At 39.4% G+C, this 25,960-nt stretch overlaps 1 protein-coding gene across 11 annotated transcripts in view; it reads right to left on the bottom strand.

Annotated features, from left to right (window-relative positions):
• Nucleotides 1-4,379: 4,379 nt before the first annotated feature.
• The window catches only part of LOC139751551 (mechanosensory protein 2-like), a 1,369,287-nt gene continuing 1,347,706 nt past the window's right edge, over nucleotides 4,380-25,960 (bottom strand). For all 11 annotated transcript variants that reach the window (XM_071667090.1, XM_071667093.1, XM_071667089.1 and 8 more), the window contains one exon: nucleotides 4,380-7,522. In XM_071667090.1, the coding sequence (XP_071523191.1) occupies nucleotides 7,421-7,522 (102 nt within the window). In that variant the 3' untranslated portion in view covers nucleotides 4,380-7,420. The remainder of the gene's footprint in view (nucleotides 7,523-25,960) is intronic.

Here is a 25,960-nt window from a genome sequence, read left to right on the forward strand (position 1 = left end):
GAGATATACATAAGTATACGTATGTAAGTAGGAGAGATGGCCAGAGAGCATTATTGGATTACGTGTTAATTGATGGGCGCACGAAAGAGACTTTTGGATGTAAATGTGCTGAGAGGTGCAACTGGAGGTCTGTCTGATCATTAATCTTGTGGAGGCGAAGGTGAAGATTTGTGGAGGTTTTCAGAAAAGAGGAGAGAATGTTGGGGTGAAGAGAGTGGTGAGAGTAAGTGAGCTTGAGAAGGAGACTTGTGTGAGGAAGTACCAGGAGAGACTGGGTACAGAATGGAAAAAGGTGAGAACAAAGAAGGAAAGGGGAGTGGGGGAGGAATGGGATGTATTTAGGGAAGCAGTGTTGGCTTGCGCAAAAGATGCTTGTGGTATGAGAAGCGTGGGAGGTGGACAGATTAGAAACGGTAGTGAGTGGTGGGATGAAGAAGTAAGATTATTCATGAATGAGAAGAGAGAGGCATTTGGACTATTTTTGCAGGGAAAAAATGCAAATGAGTGGGAGATGTATAAAAGAAAGAGGCAGTAGGTCAAGATGAAGGTGCAAGAGGTGAAAAAGAGGGTAAATGAGAGTTGAGGTGAGAGAGTATCATTAAATTTTAGGGAGAATAAAAAGATGTTTTGGAAGGAGGTAAATAATGTGCGTAAGACAAGGGAACAAATGGGAACTTCAGTAAAGGGGGCTAATGGGGAGGTGATAACAAGTAGTGGTGATGTGAGAAGGAGATGGAGTGAGTATTTTGAAGTTTTGTTGAATGTGTTTGATGATAGAGTGGCAGATATAGGGTGTTTTGGTAGAGGTGGTGTGCAAAGTGAGAGGGTTAGGGAAAATGATTTGGTAAAAAGAGAAGAGGTAGTAAAAGCTTTGCGGAAGATGAAAGCTGGCAAGGCAGCTGGTTTGGATGGTATTGCAGTGGAATTTATTAAAAAAGGGGTGACTGTATTGTTGACTGGTTGGTAAGTTTATTTACTGTATGTATGATTCATGGTGAGGTGCCTGAGGATTGGCAGAATGCTTGCATAGTGCCATTGTACAAAGGCAACGGGGATAAGAGTGAGTGCTCAAATTACAGAGGTATAAGTTTGTTGAGTATCCCTGGTAAATTATATGGGAGGGTATTGATTGAGAGGGTGAAGGCATGTACAGATTGGGGAAGAGCAGTGTGGTTTCAGAAGTGGTAGAGGATGTGTGGATCAGGTGTTTGCTTTGAAGAATGTATGTGAGAAATACTTAGAAAAGCAAATGGATTTGTATGTAGCATTTATGGATCTGGAGAAGGCATATGATAGAGTTGATAGAGATGCTCTGTGGAAAGTATTAAGAATATATGGTGTGGGAGGCAAGTTGTTAGAAGCAGTGAAAAGTTTTTATCGAGGATGTAAGGCATGTGTACGTGTAGGAAGAGAGGAAAGTGATTGGTTTTCAGTGAATGTAGGTTTGCGACAGGGGTGTATGGTGTCTCCATGGTTGTTTAATTTGTTTATGGATGGGGTTGTTAGGGAGGTGAATGCATGAGTTTTGGAAAGGGGCAAGTATGCAGTCTGTTGTGTATGAGAGAGCTTGGGAAGTGAGTTACTTGTTGTTCGCTGATGATACAGCGCTGGTGGCTGATTCATGTGAGAAACTGCAGAAGCTGGTGACTGAGTTTGGTAAAGTGTGTGAAAGAAGAAAGTTGAGAGTAAATGTGAATAAAAGCAAGGTTATTAGGTACAGTAGGGTTGAGGGTCAAGTCAACTGGGAGGTATGTTTGAATGGAGAAAAACTGGAGGAAGTGAAGTGTTTTAGATATCTGGGAATGGATTTGGCAGCGGATGGAACCAGGGAAGCGGAAGTGAATCATAGGGTGGGGGAGGGGGTGAAAATTCTGGGAGCCTTGAAGAATGTGTGGAAGTCGAGAACATTATCTCGGAAAGCAAAAATGGGTATGTTTGAAGGTATAGTGGTTCCAACAATATACATATATGTACATATATAAATATTCATACTTGTTTGCCTTCATCCATTAGTCTCACTACCCCACTACACAGGAAATAATATTCCCCCCCTTTCAGTGAGGTAGTGCCAGGAAGAGACATAAAAGGCCTCATTCATTTACACTCATTTTCTAGCTGTCATGTGTAATGCACCAAAACCACAGCTCCCCACAGACCTATCCATGGTTTAGTCCACTGACAGCACATCGACCCTGGTATACCACGTCATTTCAATTCACTCTATTCCTTGCACACCTTTCACTCTCCTGTATGTTCAGGCCCCGATCGCTCAAAATCGTTTTCACTCTATCCTTCCACCTCCAATTTGGTCTCCTGCTTCTCTTTGTTCCCTCCACCACTAGCACATATATCCTCTTTTGTCAAGCTTTCCCCACTCATTCTCTGCACATGTCCAAACCACTTCAACACACCCTCTTCTGCTCTCTGAACCACACACTTTTTATTACCACACATCTCTCTTACCCCTTCATTACTTACTTGATCGAATCACCTCACCACATATTGTCCTCAAACATTTCATTTCCATCACATCCACCCTCCTCCGTACAATCCTATCTATAGCCCATGCCTTGCAACCACATAACATTGTTTAACTACTATACCTTCAAACATACCCATTTTTATTCTCCGAGATAATGTTCTCTCCTTCCACACATTCTTCAATGCTCCCAGAACCCTCACACTGTGGCTCACTTCCGCTTCCATGGTTCCATCTGCAGCTAAGTCCACTCACAGATATCTAAAACACCACTTCCTCCAATTTTTCTCCACTCAAACTTACATCCCAATTTACTTGTCCCTCAGCCCTACTGAACTTAATAACCTTGCTCTTATTCACATTTACTTTCAACTTTTTCCAAACTCAGCCACCAACCTCAGCAGTTTCTCACCCGAATCAGCCATCAAAGCTGTATCATCAGCGAACAACAACTAACTCACTTTCCAGGTCCTTTCATCTCCAACAGACTGCATATTCGCTCCTCTCTCCAAAACTCTTGCAATTACCTCCCTAACCACCCCATCCATAAACAAATTAAACAACCATGGAGACATCACACACATCACAGACCAACAATCACTCTCCTCTCTTCCTAAGCCTAGACCCCATTTTATATACCAACCCCTTCGGGTGGATGAACGGCTGGGTTGACTGCGGCAACCAGGATTCGAACCTATGCACCTGACCCTGGGTGGTCTGTGAATATGTCATGGTCAGGAATGCTAACCTCTACACAACAAAAGTCCTTAAATGCAGGTTAAAGTTAAGTAATAGTGTTTGACAGGAAATACAGAGAAAGTACAGATTTTGCAAAAACAAATATAGCAAAAGTAGAAAGTATACTGAACTATTTTGGATATAGGGTGTGAAAGACTGGAAGAGGTGAGAGAATTTGTTTGGGAACTGTCTTCGGTAAGTTTGAGGAGTCATTGGGTCCCTCAATAGAATAATGAAGGGTAGAGGTGTACATATAGAAAAGACGAGGATTAAGGGACAATGAAGTGTAGAGAGGGTGAAATGTAATACTTTGAGGTGGTTTGGGCATGTGGAAAGAAAGCAAGACTGGGAGTTAACAAGGAGAGTGCATGATAGTACAATTAAAGGTGTTGGTGTGAGAGGAACACTACCTTTGACATGGAAAAAGAGAGTGGAAGAATACTGCAGGGAGAGACATGAAAAAAATGTGTGGAATAGTGCATGTGAGAGAGGCATGTAAAGACAGGGATAAGTGGAGACTGTTTTGCCATGTCCACCCTCTTGATGGGAGTTATTGAAGGAAATTGGCATCAGATGTAGTTAGAACTTACCTGAACTGTATTCGATGTTTCTTGACATTTTACTTTCATTTTTGGGTGAAAATCATGTTGATAAATCATCCCCAAGAATATAACCTGTCATTCCAGTGAATTGTATAAGTAAGATGTTATCTATCATTTGGCATTTTCTGTAAAGCTGTGATTTCCAGGTATATTCTGGGGCTACCATATATTGTTTAGGTATATATCAGAGAAAGAATAAATCTATTTTTGGGCTAAATAATTTTAGGAAATATTTGATCAAAATAATAAGGCTATTTTTAAAAAGTATTTCTATTTTTTCATTAGCATTGATTTTTGGCCCATCTGAGATCATGAACTCTGAGTTGCACGGACAGAGAAAAATATTAACTACATAACCAAGCATAATGCTTAAGCAATAACAAAGGAATACAATATCAAGGCTAAAGTGAATATGAATTAAGAAACAAAGAAAGGTATAACAGAACTACTAGTCTTACCTCTTTTACTCAAAGACTCTTGAGTTACACTGTATTGGATATTTGAGGTAAGACCTTACCATTTGTATTATTATTTGTAAGGGATAACAAATGAAAAAAATCTTGATGAAGTAAAATTTATTCTTATTCTGTATAAAAGAAACATGATTTAACATTAATGGATGGTAACATACAAATAAGCATGTTACCCCAGAAAAACCATTCCTGTGCATTCATAGGTAGATTAACACATTATTTTTCATTATCTATGTATCTTTTGCGCTACATTTATATTGTGTGGTTTTTCTGAAGTTATTAAAATCTACATGAAGAATACTCAGTGGTGTTCGTCTACACTCAAGTTCTGGGCATCAGTGTCATAACTATCATCTCATAATTCTAGCTCTAGATATCATTTCATTAAAGAGGTCATTTCTTGATTCTTTTGTAAATGGACAATAATGAAGTGATATCTAGTCTAAAATTATAAAATATTATCACAAGAAATCTAATAACTCATTTAATTGCAAATTGGCAATATGGAAGTGCAGACTGCAAGTATCACTGTATTCATACACATTTAAGATGACAAACAGAAGCCAATGTAGTCGAAGAGAGAGACATTAGTGATGAGAGCTTTTGATCAAACATTTTTTGGGGATGCATTTTTGCAATTACAAATATGCTATATACAGATATGAAGATATGTTCTTTCAAACTTCATTTACAGAGTAAAATACTTCATTTTATCTCCAAGTAGCACACAAGAAATGGTAAATTGAATTCTGTTTGGAGAATGTAAAGGTTTTAAATCTACTCTAAAGACAATATTTTTTTCATTTTGTGTACTTTACTCTCTAAGATTACAAAGACAAAATATGGAACAAGATAAGTTCTAAACTTTCAATATGTTTTTGTAAATCTAACTCTGTAAAATATATATATATATCTTAGTGGTTAAAAATCAAGAGGATATAATGTGCAATATCTTAAAAGTAAAAGACTTTATAAATTCCAAATCATCAAATTATAAATCCTAAGATGCATTAAAATACTTGCAGAGTACAAACTGCTGAAAAAGTCCCAGCTTTGACCAATGTAACATTAGAAAAGTAGCAGGTATGAAATAGTCTGTAACTGCAGATCAGCATCTTAAAACACATCTTAAAATCATGCCATTTCTGTCTTCAAAAAAGTCAAGTATCAAGATAAAGGCTAATATGAATAATTACAACTTCATATCTCAACTCGGCCTCCTAGCATGATGGCTTGCGTCCTGTCGTATGTTACAAGTTGAAAAGGTAACAGTCTCTCATGTATTCAAATAATGCTCATAACAATATGTTGAAAATAAAAGGAAAGAGCATTATCTAAGCCTGTAGAGAGACCATAAATTACAGTAAGGACATCATAAAAAAAAGTTCTCAGCAATTTGTCGCCTCTTGGCATAACAATGCATTATTGTTGTTAAACATATATGTGCAGTTCGTCATGAATTGGAGCCCTTAATGATACACCCTAACTCCTCAGCCTTCATTCCCATTCTAGCTAATATTTTGCTCTAGCGGATATACTAGTCAGAGAAGGAATCATGTGGCACAATCTGAGAAGACAGAGCTATCAGCATGTAAAATAAAAAAAAAGAAAGGGCAGACGAACACTGGCACAAGACTTAATATAACCTATTCTACTAAGGCTAAATATAAATGATTTGTAGGTAATCTGAAGAATCCTTAAACTGAATACAATAGGCATAATAAATTCATAAACTACATAAATAATTGAGAATTTCTAAAATTGTGGATAAATACTGATTTTCAATCTAATTGGCGTATGAATATTCACTTCTCTTAGAATGATGGAGGGCCAATTTCATTAAAAATTCACACAGGATTGGGGTTTATTTCTACATTTTCATGAAATATAACTTATAGTATCTTTCATACATGAAAGAATAATATATGAAATCTTTTCTTGCTTTCTAAAAAGGTCATTCATCAGTTTGGAAAATCAATTTGGTTCTTTGATATTCCAATAACAATCAATTTTCCAAGCTTTCTCCTACTAAGAAATAACTATATTTTTTTTTTTTTTACAAAACTCTTTATCATTTGGTAAATCCAAGATGGTTATTCTGCAACAATGCTTGAGGGAAGGTAAGCAAAAACGAGAATTCTATAGTGATTGGCTGTCTCATATCTTACTATCCAGTGCTCAAGTATTGTTCCAGAAAAGTGCGTCCTCTCAACTTCAAAACTGGCTCTCAGCTGTTTAGTTTCTACAATAAATGGTCCATTTAGTCCTCAACTGTCTACTTACAGAAATTAGTGGGTAATACCCTGTGCTAATTGTTAGTCCAAAGTCATTTTCATGGATACAATGCATCGACATATATTTCTTCAGTAGGCTATGATGTGGCTAATTGATGTAAATTCCTGCATTTTCATTTATACAGTCCTTTTAGCAGTAACTTCAAACATTTTGCTGTGTGAGACTAGTTTTCTCCATTGTCCAAATAAGGTTTTCACCAAATGAAGGACTATACTATCTAAAATAATGTCATTACACAAAAGCAACAAATGATTTATCACATTAGTTACATAAATTATCATTTCTTTTTTACTGCCAGGAAAAAACAGTATGTTTAACTTTTCTAAAATAATTTCATTTATATAGTAAAAAATTGTGAATTTTCCTGGTAAACTAACAAATCATGCCTATTATATAGTGGTGGAATTCACAAGAAAGAGCATTTCTATAGTTCATGATCCATGTTGTATCTGTTCAAACCTTTTCATAAGCAAGATAATGTTTGTGTCAATATCTAACTAATTTAAAAATCTAATTATATACACTAACACTCAATTACTAATACAGTATTAAAAGATTTCCCATGGGAGTCATATTACTGTTGGTTACAGAATTAAGGCAGAATTACTCCATACAGAGAATATATTAGATACTGTTATGAGATGGTGTTGAATTACAAAAAAAAAAAAAAAATCCACTTTAAGTAATTGAGGTAAACTTGATTTCTTTTATTTGATAAGTTTACAATGTCAAACACTGTCAATGTCAAATTCCTCTAAAGTCCATGTCCTTAAAAGTCAAAGTCATTCTATAGGATTCCCATAACCAAAGAAAATTTAGCTATGTTGCTACTACTATTTCCTCATGTAGTGCTGGATGATGTCAATGGGAACAGGGAAGATAATCGTTGAGTTCTTTTCTGCTGAGACGGTGTTGAGGGTTTGCAAATAACGGAGCTGAAAGAGAGATTGGACAAGTAATGAGTTCTGTTGTATCAATAGTATAAAGAAGACCAACTAAAGCCATCCGAACAATTCCATGTGAAAGAGTAGAAACTCATATCAAAGTCATCTCTTCTGGGAAGTAGCATTTATTACCTAGGGTAACTTACCTATATATATATATATATATATATATATATATATATATATATATATATATATATATATATATATTGGAAAGGATCACAATTTTTGTGCGTGATCAAGATATTCTTTTGAGTCCACGGGGAAAATGAAACACGAAAAGTTCCCAAACTTTTTGTGTTTCATTTTCCCCATGGACTCATAAGAATATATATATATATATATATATATATATATATATATATATATATATATATATATATATATATATATATATATATATATATATATACACACCAGGATCAATGTTTAAGAGAGTCATGGTATTACCCAAGATCTCGTTCTAAAGGCTCCAGCAGCCTATGGCTATGCTTTCTCCAATAGCAGGGAAATATGGACTTTTTTTAAGCAATTTCTTCTTTGGCAAGACTGCACTCCCAGTGCTACAGCGTTGCCAAAGGTGATCTTTCCCTCATAGTGTACCCTCATGCGGGCAGAAACCAGTAACTTGTGTGCATGTGTGTGTGTGTGTATATATTTTTTTTTCTTTTCTTTTAAACTATTTGCCATTTCCCGCGTTAGCGAGGTAGCGTTAAGAACAGAGGACTGGGCCTTTTTTGGAATATCCTCACCTGGCCCCCTCTGTTCCTTCTTTTGGAAAATTAAAAAAAAAATTGAGAGGGGAGGATTTCCAGCCCCCTGCTCCCTCCCCTTTTAGTCGCCTTCTACGACACGCAGGGAATACGTGGGAAGTATTCTTAATCCCCTATCCCCAGGGATATATATATATATATTTTTTTGTTTTGCTTTGTCGCTGTCTCCCGCGTTTGCAAGGTAGCGCAAGGAAACAGACGAAAGAAAATGGCCCAACCCACCCCCATACACATGTATATACATACGTCCACACACGCAAATATACATACCTACACAGCTTTCCATGGGTTACGCCAGACGCTTCACATGCCCTGATTCAATCCACCGACAGCACGTCAACCCCGGTATACCACATCGATCCAATTCACTCTATTCCTTGCCCTCCTTTCACCCTCCTGCATGTTCAGGCGCCAATCAGACAAAATCTTTTTCACTCCATCTTTCCACCTCCAATTTGGTCTCCCACTTCTCCTCGTTCCCTCCACCTCCGACACATATATCCTCTTGGCCAATCTTTCCTCACTCATTCTCTCCATGTGCCCAAACCATTTCAAAACACTCTCTTCTGCTCTCTCAACCACGCTCTTTTTATTTCCACACATCTCTCTTACCTCTACGTTACTTACTTGACCAAAGCACCTCACACCACACATTGTCCTCAAACATCTCATTTCCAGCACATCCATCCTCCTGCGCACAACTCTATCCATAGCCCACGCCTCGCAACCATAAAACATTGTTGGAACCACTATTCCTTCAAACATACCCATTTTTGCTTTCCGAGATAATGTTCTCGACTTCCACACATTCTTCAAGGCTCCCAGAATTTTCGCCCCCTCCCCCACCCTATGATCCACTTCCGCTTCCATGGTTCCATCCGCTGCCAGATCCACTCCCAGATATCTAAAACACTTTACTTCCTCCAGTTTTTCTCCATTCAAACTTACCTCCCAATTGACTTGACCCTCAACCCTACTGTACCTAATAACCTTGCTCTTATTCACATTTACTCTTAACTTTCTTCTTTCACACACTTTACCAAACTCAGTCACCAGCTTCTGCAGTTTCTCACATGAATATATATATATATATATATTTTTTTTTTTTTTTTTTTTTTTTTATACTTTGTAGCTGTCTCCCGCATTTGCGAGGTAGCGCAAGGAAACAGACGAAAGAAATGGCCCAACCCCCCCCATACACATGTACATACACACGTCCACACACGCAAATATACATACCTACACAGCTTTCCATGGTTTACCCCAGACGCTACACATGCCTTGATTCAATCCACTGACAGCACGTCAACCCCTGTATACCACATCGCTCCAATTCACTCTATATATATATATTTTTTTTTTGCTTTGTCGCTGTCTCCCGCATTTGCGAGGTAGCGCAAGGAAACAGACGAAAGAAATGGCCCAACCCACCCCCATACACATGTATATACATACGTCCACACACGCAAATTTACATACCTACACAGCTTTCCATGGTTTACCCCAGACGCTTCACATGCCTTGATTCAATCCACTGACAGCACGTCAACCCCGGTATACCACATTGCTCCAATTCACTCTATTCCTTGCCCTCCTTTCACCCTCCTGCATGTTCAGGCCCCGATCACACAAAATCTTTTTCACTCCATCTTTCCACCTCCAATTTGGTCTCCCTCTTCTCCTCGTTCCCTCCACCTCCGACACATATATCCTCTTGGTCAATCTTTCCTCACTCATTCTCTCCATGTGCCCAAACCATTTCAAAACACCCTCTTCTGCTCTCTCAACCACGCTCTTTTTATTTCCACACATCTCTCTTACCTCTACGTTACTTACTCGATCAAACCACCTCACACCACACATTGTCCTCAAACATCTCATTTCCAGCACATCCATCCTCCTGCGCACAACTCTATCCATAGCCCACGCCTCGCAACCATACAACATTGTTGGAACGACTGTTCCTTCAAACATACCCATTTTTGCTTTCCGAGATAATGTTCTCGACTTCTACACATTCTTCAAGGCTCCCAGAATTTTCGCCCCCTCCCCCACCCTATGATCCACTTCCGCTTCCATGGTTCCATCCGCTGCCAGATCCACTCCCAGATATCTAAAACACTTCACTTCCTCCAGTTTTTCTCCATTCAAACTCACCTCCCAATTGACTTGACCCTCAACCCTACTGTACCTAATAACCTTGCTCTTATTTACATTTACTCTTAACTTTCTTCTTTCACACACTTTACCAAACTCAGTCACCAGCTTCTGCAGTTTCTCACATGAATCAGCCACCAGAGCTGTATCATCAGCGAACAACAACCGACTCACTTCCCAAGCTCTCTCATCCCCAACAGTCTTCATACTTGCCCCTCTTTCCAAAACTCTTGCATTCACCTCCCTAACAACCCCATCCATAAACAAATTAAACAACCATCGAGACATCACACACCCCTGCTGCAAACCTACATTCACTGAGAACCAATCACTTTCCTCTCTTCCTACACGTACACATGCCTTTCATCCTCGATAAAAACTTTTCACTGCTTCTGACAACTTGCCTCCCACACCATATATTCTTAATACCTTCCACAGAGCATCTCTATCAACTCTATCATAAGCCTTCTCCAGATCCATAAATGCTACATACAAATCCATTTGCTTTTCTAAGTATTTCTCACATACATTCTTCAAAGCAAACACCTGATCCACACATCCTCTATATATATATATATATATATATATATATATATATATATATATATATATATATTTTTTTTTTTTTTTTTCATACTATTCGACATTTCCCGCGTTTGCGAGGTAGCGTTAAGAACAGAGGACTGGGCCTCAGAGGGAAAATTCCCGCCTGGGTCCCCTCTCCGTTCCTTCCTTTGGAAAATAAAAAAAAAAGAAAAAAAACGAGAGGGGGAGGATTTCCAGCCACCCGCTCCCTCCCCTTTTAGTCGCCTTCTACGACACGCAGGGAATACGTGGGAAGTATTCTTTCTCCCCTATCCCCAGGGATAATATATATATATATATATATATATATATATATATATATATATATATATATATATATATATATATATATATATATATTTAATGATACTCTCTCACCCCAACTCTCATTTGCCCTCTTTTTCACCTCTTGCACCTTTCTCTTGACCTCCTGTCTCTTTCTTTTAAAAAGATGTTCTGGAAGGAGGTAAGTAAAGTGCGTAAGACAAGGGAGCAAATGGGAACTTCAGTGAAGGGCGCAAATGGGAAGGTGATAACAAGTAGTGGTGATGTGAGAAGGAGATGGAGTGAGTATTTTGAAGGTTTGTTGAATGTGTTTGATGATAGAGTGGCAGATATAGGGTGTTTTGGTCGAGGTGGTGTGCAAAGTGAGAGGGTTAGGGAAATTGATTTGGTAAACAGAGAAGAGGTAGTAAAAGCTTTGCGGAAGATGAAAGCCAGCAAGGCAGCAGGTTTGGATGGTATTGCAGTGGAATTTATTAAAAAAGGGGGTGACTGTATTATTGACTGGTTGGTAAGGTTATTTAATGTATGTATGACTCATGGTGAGGTGCCTGAGGATTGGCGGAATGCGTGCATAGTGCCATTGTACAAAGGCAAAGGGGATAAGAGTGAGTGCTCAAATTACAGAGGTATAAGTTTGTTGAGTATTCCTGGTAAATTATATGGGAGGGTATTGATTGTGAGGGTGAAGGCACGTACAGAGCATCAGATTGGGGAAGAGCAGTGTGGTTTCAGAAGTGGTAGAGGATGTGTGGATCAGGTGTTTGCTTTGAAGAATGTATGTGAGAAATACTTAGAAAAGCAAATGGATTTGTATGTAGCATTTATGGATCTGGAGAAGGCATATGATAGAGTTGATAGAGATGCTCTTTGGAAGGTATTAACAATATATGGTGTGGGAGGCAAGTTGTTAGAAGCAGTGAAAAGTTTTTATCGAGGATGTAAGGCATGTGTACGTGTAGGAAGAGAGGAAAGTGATTGGTTCTCAGTGAATGTAGGTTTGCGGCAGGGGTGTGTGATGTCTCCATGGTTGTTTAATTTGTTTATAGATGGGGTTGTTAGGGAGGTGAATGCAAAAGTTTTGGAAAGAGGGGCTAGTATGAAGTCTGTTGGGGATGAGAGAGCTTGGGAAGTGAGTCAGTTGTTGTTCGCTGATGATACAGCGCTGGTGGCTGATTCATGTGAGAAACTGCAGAAGCTGGTGACCGAGTTTGGTAAAGTGTGTGAAAGAAGAAAGTTAAGAGTAAATGTGAATAAGAGCAAGGTTATTAGGTACAGTAGGGTTGAGGGTCAAGTCAATTGGGAGGTAAATTTGAATGGAGAAAAACTGGAGGAAGTAAAGTGTTTTAGATATCTGGGAGTGGATCTGGCAGCGGATGGACCCATGGAAGCGGAAGTGGATCATAGGGTGGGGGAGGGGGCGAAAATCCTGGGAGCGTTGAAGAATGTGTGGAAGTCGAGAACATTACCTCGGAAAGCAAAAATGGGTATGTTTGAAGGAATAGTGGTTCCAACAATGTTGTATGGTTGTGAGGCGTGGGCTATGGATAGCGTTGTGCGCAGGAGGATGGATGTGCTGGAAATGAGATGTTTGAGGACAATGTGTGGTGTGAGGTGGTTTGATCGAGCAAGTAACGTAAGGGTAAGAGAGAAGTGTGGAAATAAAAAGAGCGTGGTTGAGAGAGCAGAAGAGGGTGTTTTGAAATGGTTTGGGCACATGGAGAGAATGAGTGAGGAAAGATTGACCAAGAGGATATATGTGTCGGAGGTGGAGGGAACGAGGAGAAGTGGGAGACCAAAATGGAGGTGGAAAGATGGAGTGAAAAAGATTTTGTGTGATCAGGGCCTGAACATGCAGGAGGGTGAAAGGAGGGCAAGAAATAGAGTGAATTGGATCGATGTGCTATACCAGGGTTGACGTGCTGTCAGTGGATTGAATCAGGGCATGTGAAGCGTCTGGGGTAAACCATGGAAAGCTGTGTAGGTATGTATATTTGCGTGTGTGGACGTATGTATATACATGTGTATGGGGGTGGGTTGGGCCATTTCTTTTGTCTGTTTCCTTGCGCTACCTCGCAAACGCGGGAGACAGCGACAAAGCAAAAAAAAAATATATATATATATATATATATATATATATATATATATATATATATATATATATATATATGTGTGTGTGTGTGTGTGTGTGTGTGTGTGTGTGTGTGACAAAAACCAAGATGCAATATAAAAGGCTCCTGCAGCTTTGAGGCTGCACTCCAGTCAGGAACAGACAAATCATTGGATTTAAATGTAGTGAAAAGTTCCTTAATGATGTTGATAAAGCCTCAACAATGGAAACTTTTACCTTGTGTGTAACCACCTGCATGCAGTTCATGGTAATTTATATCTTATTTTTTTTTCCATTCTGACTACTGGGCAGATCTCGAAATGGACATAAGTTGGATGCATGTCAGCATAGCATGTAGAATTCGTATACCTGTACAGCATTCATTTATCTTACTTAATTTCAAACATGAATATCTTGTTTTTTATAAACCAACTTTATCATATGATTCTGCAGTTTCTTTTTACCATTATTTGATTCACATTTCATTCTTATTTTCTAATTTATATTTTTTTCCAGGCAGGTCGTGTCGCATAGGCTGTAAGTAGGAGAGAGCAAATACATATACATGTGAGTGGTGGGATGAAGAAGTAAGATTATTAGTGAAAGAGAAGAGAGAGGCATTTGGACAATATTTGCAGGGAAATAATGAAAATAACTGGGAGATGTATAAAAAAAATAAAGAGGCAGGAGGTCAAGAAAAAGGTGCAAGAGGTGAAAAAGAGGGCAAATGAGAGTTGGGGTGGGAGAGTATCATTAAATTTTAGGGAGAATAAAAAGAAGTTTTGGAAGGAGGTAAATAAAGCGTGTAAGACAAGGAAACGAATGGGAACATCAGTGAAGGGGGCTAATGGGGAGGTGATAACAAGTAGTGGTGATGTGAGAAGGAGATGGAGTGAGTATTTTGAAAGTTTGTTGAATGTGTTTGATGACAGAGTGGCAGATACAGGGTGTTTTGGTTGAGGTGGTGTGCAAAGTGAGAGGGTTAGGGAGGGCAGTGGGTTTGGATGGTATTGCAGTGGAATTTATTAGAAAAGGGGGTGACTGTAATGTTGACTGGTTGGTAAGATTATTCAATGTATGTATGACTCATGGTAAGGTGCCTGAGGATTAGCGGAATGCTTGCATAGTGCCATTGTACAAAGGCAAAGGGGATAAAAGTGAGTGCTCAAATTACAGAGGTATAAGTTTGTTGAGTATTCCGGGAAATTATATAGGAGGGTATTGATTGAGAGGGTGAAGGCATGTACAGAGCATCAGATTGGGGAAGAGCAATGTGGTTTCAGAAGTGGTAGAGGATGTGTGGATCAGGTGTTTGCTTTGAAGAATGTATGTAAGAAATACTTAGAAAAGCAAATGGATTTGTATGTAGCATTTATGGATCTGGAGAAGGCATATGACAGAGTTGATAGAGATGCTCTGTGGAAGGCATTAAGAATATATATATGGTGTGGGAGGTAAGTTGCTAGAAGTAGTGAAAAGTTTTTATCAAGGATGTAAGGCATGTGTACGTGTAGGTAGAGAGGAAAGTGATTGGTTCTCAGTGAATGTTGGTTTGCGGTAGGGGTGTGTGATGTCTCCATGGTTGTTTGTTTATGGATGGGGTTGTTAGGGAGGTGAATGCAAGAGTTTTGGAAAGAGGGGCAAGTATGCAGTCTGTTGTGGATGAGAGAGCTTGGGAAGTGAGTCAGTGTTGTTTGCTGATGATACAGCGCTGGTGGCTGATTCAGGAGAAACTGCAGAAGCTGGTGACTGAGTTTAGTAAAGTGTGTGAAAGAAGAAAGCTGAGAGTAAATGTAAATAAGAGCAAGGTTATTAGGTACAGTAGGGTTGAGGGACAAGTCAACTGGGAGGTAACTTTGAATGGAAAAAACTGGAGGAAGTGAAGTGTTTTAGATATCTGGGAGTGGATTTGGCAGTGGATGGAACCATGGAAGCGGAAGTGAATCATAGGGTGGGCGAGGGGGTGAAAGTTCTGGGAGCGTTGAAGAATGTGTGGAAGTCGAGAATGTTATCTTGGAAAGCAAAAATGGGTATGTTTGAAGGAATAGTGGTATCGACAATGATATATGGTTGCGAGGCATGGGCTATAGATAGAGTTGTGCGGAGGAGGGTGGATGTGCTGGAAGTGAGATGTTTGAGGACAATATGTGGTGTGAGGTGGTTTGATCGAGTAAGTAATGAAATGGTAAGAGAGATGTGTGGTGGTAAAAAGAGTGTGGTTGAGAAAGCAGAAGAGGGTGTTTTGAAATGGTTTGGGCACATGGAGAGAATGAGAGGAAAGATTGACAAAAAGGATATATGTGTGTCAAGAGGTGGAGGGAACGAGAAGTGGGAGAACAAATTGGAGGTGGAAGGATGGAGTGAAAAAGATTATGAGAGATCAAGCCTGAACATGCAGGAGGGTGAAAAAGGCGTGCAAGGAATAGAGTGAATTGGAACGATGTGTTATACCAGGGTCGACGTGCTGTCAATGGATTGAACCAGGGCATGTGAAGCGTCTGGGGTAAACCATGGGAAGTTCTGTGGGGCCTGGATGTGGAAAGGGAGCTGTGGTTTCAGTGAATTATACATGACAGCTAGAGACCGAGTGTGAACGAATGTGGCCTTTGATGTCTTTTCCTAGCGCTACCTCATGCACATGGGGGGGATGGGGCATGTTATTTCATGTGTGGCAGGATGGCGACGGGAATGAATAGGGGCAGACAGTATGAATTATGTACATGTGTATATATGTATATGTCTCTGTGTGTGTATATATATATATATATATATATATATATATATATATATATATATATATATATATATACACTGAGATGTATAGGTATGTATATGTGCGTGTGTGGACGTGTATGTATATACATGTGTATGTGGGTGGGTTGGGCCATTCTTTCATCTGTTTCCTTGCGCTACCTCGCTAACGCGGAAGACAGCGACAAAGTATAATGAAATAATATATATATATATATATATATATATATATATATATATATATATATATATATATATATTTATTTTATTTATTTATTTTATTTTGCTTTGTCGCTGTCTCCTGCGTTTGCGAGGTAGTGCAAGGAAACAGACGAACGAATGGCCCAACCCACCCACATACACATGTATATACATACACGTCCACACACGCAAATATACATACCTGTACATCTCAACGTATACATATATATACACACAGACATATACATGTATACACATGTACATAATTCATACTGTCTGCCTTTATTCATTCCCATCGCCACCTCGCCACACATGAAATAACAACCCCCTCCCCCCTCGTGTGCGAGGTAGTGCTAGAGAAGACAACAAAGGCCCCATTTGTTCACACTCAGTCTCTAGCTGTCATGTAATAATGCACCAAAACCACAGCTCCTTTTCCACATCCAGGCCCCACACAACTTTCCATGGTTTACCCCAGACGCTTCACATGGCCTGATTCAATCCATTGACAGCACTTCGACCCTGGTATACCACATCGTTCCAATTCACTCTATTCCTTGCACGCCTTTCACCCTCCTGCATGTTCAGGCTCCGATAACTCAAAATCTTTTTCACTCCCATCTTTCCACCTCCAATTTGGTCTCCCACTTCTCCTCGTTCCCTCGACCTCTGACACATATATCCTCTTGGTCAATCTTTCCTCACTCATTCTCTCCATGTGACCAAACCATTTCAAAACACCCTCTTCTGCTCTCTCAACCATACACTTTTTATTACCACACATCTCTCTTACCCTATTATTACTTACTTGATCAAACCACCTCCCACCACATATTGTCCTCAAACATCTCATTTCCAGCACATCCACCCTCCTACGCACAACTCTATCCATAGCCCAAACCTCGCAACCATACAACATTGTTGAAACCACTATTCCTTCAAACATATCCATTTTTGCTTTCTGAGATAATGTTCTCGACTTCCAAACATTCTTCAAGGCTCCCAGAATTTTCGCCCCCTCCCCCACCCTATGATTCACTTCTGCTTTCATGGTTCCGTCCGCTGCCAAATCCACTCCCAGATATCTAAAACACTTCACTTCCTCCTGTTTTTCTCCATTCAAACTTACCTCCTAATTGACTTGACTCTCAACCCTACTGTACCTAATAACCTTGCTCTTATTCACATTTACTCTCAACTTTCTTCTTTCACACACTTTACCAAACTCAGTCACCAGCTTCTGCAGTTTCTCACATGAATCGGCCACCAGTGCTGTATCATCAGCAAACAACAACTAACTCACTTCCCAAGCTCTCTCATCCATAACAGACTGCATACTTGCCTCTCTTTCCAAAACTCTTGCATTCACCTCACTAACAACCCCATCCATAAACAAATTAAACAACCATGGAGACATCACACACCCTTGCCACAAACCTAACATCCTCGATAAAAACTTTTCACTGCTTCTAACAACTTGCCTCCCACACCATATATTCTTAATACCTAACACAGAGCATCTCTATCAACTCTATCATATGCCTTCTCCAGATCCATAAATGCTACATACAAATCCATTTGCTTTTCTAAGTATTTTTCACATACATTCTTCAAAGCAAACACCTGATCCACACATCCTCTACCACTTCTGAAACCACACTGCTCTTCCCCAGTCTGATGCTCTGTACATGCCTTCACCCTCTCAATCAATACCCTCCCATATAACTTCCCAGGAATACTCAGCAAACTTATACCTCTATAATTTGAGCACTCACCTTTGCCTTTGTACAATGGTACTATGCAAGCATTCCGCCAATCCTCAGGCACCACACCATGAATCATACATACATTAAATAACCTTACCAACCAGTCAACAATACAGTCACCCCCCTTTTTAATAAAGTCCACTGCAATGCCATCCAAACCCGCTGCCTTGCCGGCTTTCATCTTACGGAACGCTTTTACTACCTCTTCTCAGTTTACCAAATCATTTTTCCTGACCCTCTCACTTTGCACACCACCTTGACCAAAACACCCTATATCTGCCACTCTTATCATCAAACACATTCAACAAACCTTCAAAATACTCACTCCATCTCCTCACATCACCACTACTTGTTATCACCTCCCCCATTAGCCCCCTTCACTGAAGTTCCCATTTGTTCCCTTGTCTTGCGCACTTTATTTACCTCCTTCCAAAGCATCTTTTCATTCTCCCTAAAATTTAATGATACTCTCTCACTGCAACTCTCATTTGCCCTCTTTTTCACCTCTTGCACCTTTCTCTTGACCTCCTACCTCTTTCTTTTATACATCTCCCACTCATTTGCATTATTTTCCTACCAAAATCGTCCAAATGCCTCTCTCTTTTCTTTCACTAATAATCATACTTCTTCATCCCACCACTCACTACTCTTTCTAATCTGCCCACCTCCCACGCTTCTCATGCCACAAGCATCTTTTGCGCAAGCCATCACTACTTCCCTAAATACGTATGTATATATTTTTTTTTTTTTTTTTTTTTTTTTTTTCATCCTATTCGCCATTTCCCGCATTAGCGAGGTAGCGTTGAGAACAGAGGACTGGGCCCCTTCTCTGTTCCCTCTTTTGGAAAATTAAAAAAAAAACAATATGTATATATATATATATATATATATATATATATATATATATATATATATATATATATATATATATATGCATACTTACTCGTCTTGGGTAAACCATGGAAAGTTTTGTGGGGCCTGTATGCGGAAAGGGAGCTGTGGTTTCATTGCATTATACATGACAGGTAGAGACATGAGTGTGGCCTTTGTTGTTTTTTCCTAGCACTACCTTGCGCACTTGAAGGGGGAGCGGGTGTCATTTCATGTGTGGCGGGGTGGCAACGGGAATGAATAATGGCAGCAAATATGAGTTATGTACAGTGTATATATGTATATGTCTGTGTACGTATATATATGTATACGTTGAAATGTAGAGGTATGTGTGTGTGTGTGTGTGTGTGGATGTGTATGTATATACATGTGTATGTTTGTGGGCTGGGCCATTCTTTTGTCTGTTTCCTTGCGCTACCCCGCATATTCACCATTTTCCGCATTAGTGAGGTTGTGTTAAGAACAGGACTGAGCCTTAGAGGTAATATCCTCATTTGGCCCTTCTCTGCTCCTTCTTTTGAAAAATTAAAAACGGGAGGGGAGGATTTCCAGCTCCCCGCTCCCTCCCCTTTTAATCGCCTTCTATGACATGCAGGGAATACATGGGAAGTATTCTCTTTCCCCATCCCAAAGGGTAAACCATGGAAAGGTCTGTGGGGCCTGGATGTGGAAAGGGAGCTGTGGTTTCGGTGTATTACACGACATCTCGAGACTGAGTGTGAACGATTGTGGCCTGTTCTTGTCTGTTCCTGGCACTGCCTCACTGGGTAGGGATGTTATTTTGTGTGTGGTGGGGTGGTGACAGGAATGGATGAAGGCAGCAAGTATGGATATGTACATGTGTGCATATATGTTGAAATGTATATGTATGTATATGTGTGCATATGGGTGTTTATGTATATACATGTATATATACATGTTTCCTTGTGCTGCCTCGCTAAAGCGGGAGACGGCGATTTAAGTATAATGAAAATAAAAAATATATATAGAGATAGACTGAGAGATAGCAAGAGGTCAAAGTGATGCACTTACTCTAGTATATGTATAAAACCACAAGGAAAATGAAACATGATAATTTCTCAAGTGCACTTTTGTGTAATGATCACATTGTCAGGGTAGATACAAGAATGAGAAAAAAGATGTAAAAGTCACTTGATATACAAGGAAGTGACATAGCTAAGATGCCATTGGTAAGCAAGCGTTACTGGATGTTAGTGCTCAGATCTGGCATCACGCCTCTCATAAAAAATTTTATTATGTGAAGAGGAAAGGGAACTGTTTACAAATTTTATGTGACAAAATCATCCAGTTTATATAGAGCTTTGTTAATTTTAATGTTAAAATTCTTTGTGTATCTATGAATATAAGATTTAATAATATTTTTTCATGGTAAAGGAGTTACAGTTAATAACTAAATTACTGACAGGTGTAATACTGGGGGTGACTCTGTTGATGGTAAGAATCAAGTATGGATCTTAGTGAGGTGGCTGAGGATTGGAAGAATGCATGCATAGTGTTAATGTATAAAGGCAAGGGGTATAAAGGTGAGTGTTCAAATTTCAGAGGTATAAGCTTGTTGAGTATACCTGTTAAGTTGTATGGGAGAATGCTGATTGAGACGGTGAAGGCATGTACATAGCATCAGACTGGGGAGGAGCAGTGTGGTTTCAGAAGTGGTAGAGCATGTGTGGATCAGGTGTTTGCTTTAAAGAATGTATTGAGAAATAGTTAGGAAAACAAGAACAGATGGAGAAAGGCTGCATCCACTCACGTCCATTCTCTAACTGTCATGAGTAATGCACTAAATCCACAGCTCCCTATTTGAATCCAGGCCCTACAGAACTTTTCATGGTTTACTTTGGAGACTTTGCATGCCCTGGTTCTGTTCAGTCCACTGACAGCACCCCAGTATACCAAACTGTTCCAATCCACTCTATCCTGTTCATGCCCTTCACCCTCCTGCATGTTCAGACTCTGATCACTAATATTCTTATTCATTCCATCCTTCTATCACCAACTTAGTCACCCTATTCTCCTTTTTCCCCTCCACTTCTGATAAATATATCCTCTTTGTCAACCTTTCCTCACTCTCTCTCTCTATATATATATACATTTAAGTCATTTCAGCATATCCTTTTCAGCTCTCTTAACCACACTCTTTTCATTTCCACACCTCTCTCTTAACCTTTCATTACTTACTTGATCAATCCAGTCCTCACACATTTCATTTCCAAAACAAGCATTCTCCTCGGCAGAGCCTTATCTATGGCTCATGCCTTGCATCCATGTAATATTGCTGAGATTACTGTTCCTTCAAATATACTTATTTTTGTCCTCCCAGATAATAATCTCTCTTTCCACACATTCTTCAGCATTCCCAGAACCTTCGCCCCCTCCATTCAAACTCACACCCCAACTAAAAAGTCCCTCAACCCTGCTAAAACTAATAGCCTTGCTTTTATTCATGTTTACTCTCAACTTCCTCCTTTCACACTCTCTTCCAATCTGCCATCAATTCAGCTGTATCATCAGTAAATAAAAACTGATTCACTTCCCGGGCCCTCTCATCCCCCAAAGACTGCATATGTGCCTCTCTCTATGACTCGTGCATTTACCTCCCTCACCATCCTGTATCCATAAACAAACTGAACAACTGTGGACCAACCATCACTTGAAGCCAAACTTTCACTTTCCTCTCTTCCTACTTGTACACATGCCTTACACACATGATTAAATCTTCTGAATGCTTGTAGCAACTTTCTTCCCATACAGTATATTCTAAAGACCTGCAAAAAGGCATCTCAATAAACCCTATCATATGCTCTCTTCATATCTATAAATGATATATACATGTACTTTTTATTCCTCTAAGTATTTCTCACACACACCCTTTAAAGGAAACACATGATCCACACATTCTTTACCACTTCTGAAACCACACTGCTCCCCCCCAATCTGATGCGCTGTACATGCCTTCACCCTCTCAATCAATAACCTCCCATACAACTAACCAGATACACTTGACAAACTTAGTGAAATGTGAGATGTCTAATCCAGTGATCCATGGTTTGGATAAATCAAAATTTGGCTTATTTAGGCAAACTATCTGTGGTTTGGAAAATTGTCAGTATATCACTGGACAGGAATGAATACCACCTAAATTCAAGTGGATTTCAGCAGAGTTGGAGACCTATATCTATAATACTGTAGAAAACCCATTAAACTAATATTAAGTTTATTGCTATTGTGTGTATTTTTAAGAATCTGTTCAGTGATCAACATAAGTATACAATGTGGATGCCATACTTTCCAGTCTCTGGAAATAGGTTTGTTTCAAGTGAAAAAAAAAATTTTCTTATGAAATGAAGGAATATCATACAAGAAAAATAAAATGACTAAGAAACAAGTACTATAGTCCTCAACTTACCCAGGGAGAAGTAACAAGCTTTTGATGGGCATGTACCACTAAGATTACAGTATGTGCTACACCATCAGGTGATGATATGTCTTGCTTGGTGGCATGTAGATTTTATTGTATTAGCAAAACCTCAACATCCTACTGATGTCTCATGCATATATACCCATTCCTTATGTAACCACTGCTATTAAAGATATGTGCATAGATTCATTATGATTCAAGAGACTTTTGGTGGTGCTCATTCTCTAGAGAGATCCCAACAGGACGATGTTCCTCATGTATTCCTGCATATAGGTTTAAAACAATATCGGATGAGATACTTCTATATTCTTTCCCAAATAGTTTTTCTGATAAATCATAAATGCATCATAAGTATTTTATTATAAAAATAACAAAAACAGTTGGAATTATGACAGTACATACATATACACTTTATTTTGATTCATCATACCCATAATGCCCTTCAAATACTGATGTCCAATTTTCTGTTATAAATTACTGTGGTAAAACTAAAACTTTTGCAAAAGCATTGCAAAAATCTTCATAACATCAATCATACTGTAATGTATGTTAACTGATATTAACATTCACCAAACACTTTCACTTTGGCCACATTCAATCAAATGCTCAGATTTCTAAATTACATATAGCATCGAAGTTGAAGCATTTGCATGGTATAAATCTATCCGTGTATCTAGATTTGATGTAAATAAACATAAGAGCTTCAGGCCTCTCATACTTATCTCTACTTGTATTACAGTTGTGTATCAAAGATTTTCTTTTAGCCCTACTAAAATGAGTAAGAAGCACCAAGCATACTATTGCAATAATTGTGGATGTATTAATATATGTGATATGATAATGAATGACTGTACTGCAACAAAGTGATAAGAAAGTGATTAATGACCTATCAATATCTATAAAGCACTTCACTATGCCACATGATGATAACCTCAGAAGAATTTAAGTATCACACAGAACAGCATATGCTAGGATATGTGTCCATAAATATTCCTCAGGTACTAATTCCTATTTCATAAAATAATGGCAAGTAAAGCTGGCTTCATTAAAGTGATTTCACTCAAAGTAAGACTTTTCGGGAATGCAAATAATACATTCAACAAGGAGTAAAAGAATGCTGTGAATTTAATTAATGCATTATATTAATATATTGTTGACTGGTTGGTAAGGTTATTTAATGTATGTATGACTCATGGTGAGGTGCCTGAGGATTGGCGGAATGCGTGCATAGTGCCATTGTACAAAGGCAAAGGGGATAAGAGTGAGTGCTCAAATTACAGAGGTATAAGTTTGTTGAGTATTCCTGGTAAATTATATGGGAGGGTATTGATTGAGAGGGTGAAGGCATGTACAGAGCATCAGATTGGGGAAGAGCAGTGTGGTTTCAGAAGTGGTAGAGGATGTGTGGATCAGGTGTTTGCTTTGAAGAATGTATGTGAGAAATACTTAGAAAAGCAAATGGATTTGTATGTAGCATTTATGGATCTGGAGAAGGCATATGATAGAGTTGATAGAGATGCTCTGTGGAAGATATTAAGAATATATGGTGTGGGAGGAAAGTTGTTAGAAGCAGTGAAAAGTTTTTATCGAGGATGTAAGGCATGTGTACGTGTAGGAAGAGAGGAAAGTGATTGGTTCTCAGTGAATGTAGGTTTGCGGCAGGGGTGTGAGATGTCTCCATGGTTGTTTAATTTGTTTATGGATGGGGTTGTTAGGGAGGTAAATGCAAGAGTTTTGGAAAGAGGGGCAAGTATGAAGTCTGTTGGGGATGAGAGAGCTTGGGAAGTGAGTCAGTTGTTGTTCGCTGATGATACAGCGCTGGTGGCTGATTCATGTGAGAAACTGCAGAAGCTGGTGACTGAGTTTGGTAAAGTGTGTGGAAGAAGAAAGTTAAGAGTAAATGTGAATAAGAGCAAGGTTATTAGGTACAGTAGGGTTGAGGGTCAAGTCAATTGGGAGGTGAGTTTGAATGGAGAAAAACTGGAGGAAGTGAAGTGTTTTAGATATCTGGGAGTGGATCTGGCAGCGGATGGAACCATGGAAGCGGAAGTGGATCATAGGGTGGGGGAGGGGGCGAAAATTCTGGGGGCCTTGAAGAATGTGTGGAAGTCGAGAACATTATCTCGGAAAGCAAAAATGGGTATGTTTGAAGGAATAGTGGTTCCAACAATGTTGTATGGTTGCGAGGCGTGGGCTATGGATAGAGTTGTGCGCAGGAGGATGGATGTGCTGGAAATGAGATGTTTGAGGACAATGTGTGGTGTGAGGTGGTTTGATCGAGTGAGTAACGTAAGGGTAAGAGAGATGTGTGGAAATAAAAGAGCATGGTTGAGAGAGCAGAAGAGGGTGTTTTGAAGTGGTTTGGGCACATGGAGAAGAGGGAGACCAAATTGGAGGTGGAAAGATGGAGTGAAAAAGATTTTGTGTGATCGGGGCCTGAACATGCAGGAGGGTGAAAGGAGGGCAAGGAATAGAGTGAATTGGAGCGATGTGGTATACCGGGGTTGACGTACTGTCAGTGGATTGAATCAAGGCATTGAAGCGTCTGGGGTAAACCATGGAAAGCTGTGTAGGTATGTATATTTGCGTGTGTGACGTATGTATATACATGTGTATGGGGGGGGTTGGGCCATTTCTTTTGTCTGTTTCCTTGCGCTACCTCGCAAACGCGGGAGACAGCGACAAAGTATAATAAATAAATATAAATATTAATATATTTAGCTTGCATTACTGTTTGCTAACCCATCAGAATCTTTGGAAATGTCCAATATCTATATCATGGAAAAATTGCTAGTTCAGCAACTGCTTGGTCTTGACTTAACTAAAATAAGGACATTTCAATGCATACATACTGACTAACCCATTTTTTCATGAGACTCGTGCAGTGCTCAGGAAGCCAACTATGTCCAATGGTCAGGACCACAGGCCATAAAGTGTAGTACATGCGGAGGGAGTGCAGGGTGACAGTACTAAGTACTCAGTCATTGCTGTGAGATATTTTTTTCATTATTATTATTCTTTGTCGCTGTCTCCCATGTTAGCAAGACAGCGCAAGGAAACAGACAAAAGAATGGCCCAACCCACCCACATACACATGTATATACATAAAAGCCCACACATGCACATATACATACCTATACATTTCAACGTATACATACATATACTTACACAGACATATACATGTATACACATGTACATATTCATACATGTTACCTTCATCCATTCCCGCCGCCATCCCGCCACATGTGAAATGACACCCCCCTTCCCCTGTGTGCATGCAAGGTAGTGCTAGGAAAGGACAACAAAGGCCACATTTGTTCACACAGTCTCTAGCTGTCATGTATAATGCACCAAAACCACAGCTCCCTTTCCACATCCAGGCCCCACATAACTTTCCATGGTTTACCCCAGACGCTTCACATGCACTGGTTCAATCCACTGACAGCATGTCGACCCCGGTATACCACATCATAC

Source organism: Panulirus ornatus, chromosome 11 (assembly GCF_036320965.1).
Source record: "Panulirus ornatus isolate Po-2019 chromosome 11, ASM3632096v1, whole genome shotgun sequence".
NCBI classification, from domain to species: domain Eukaryota; kingdom Metazoa; phylum Arthropoda; class Malacostraca; order Decapoda; family Palinuridae; genus Panulirus; species Panulirus ornatus.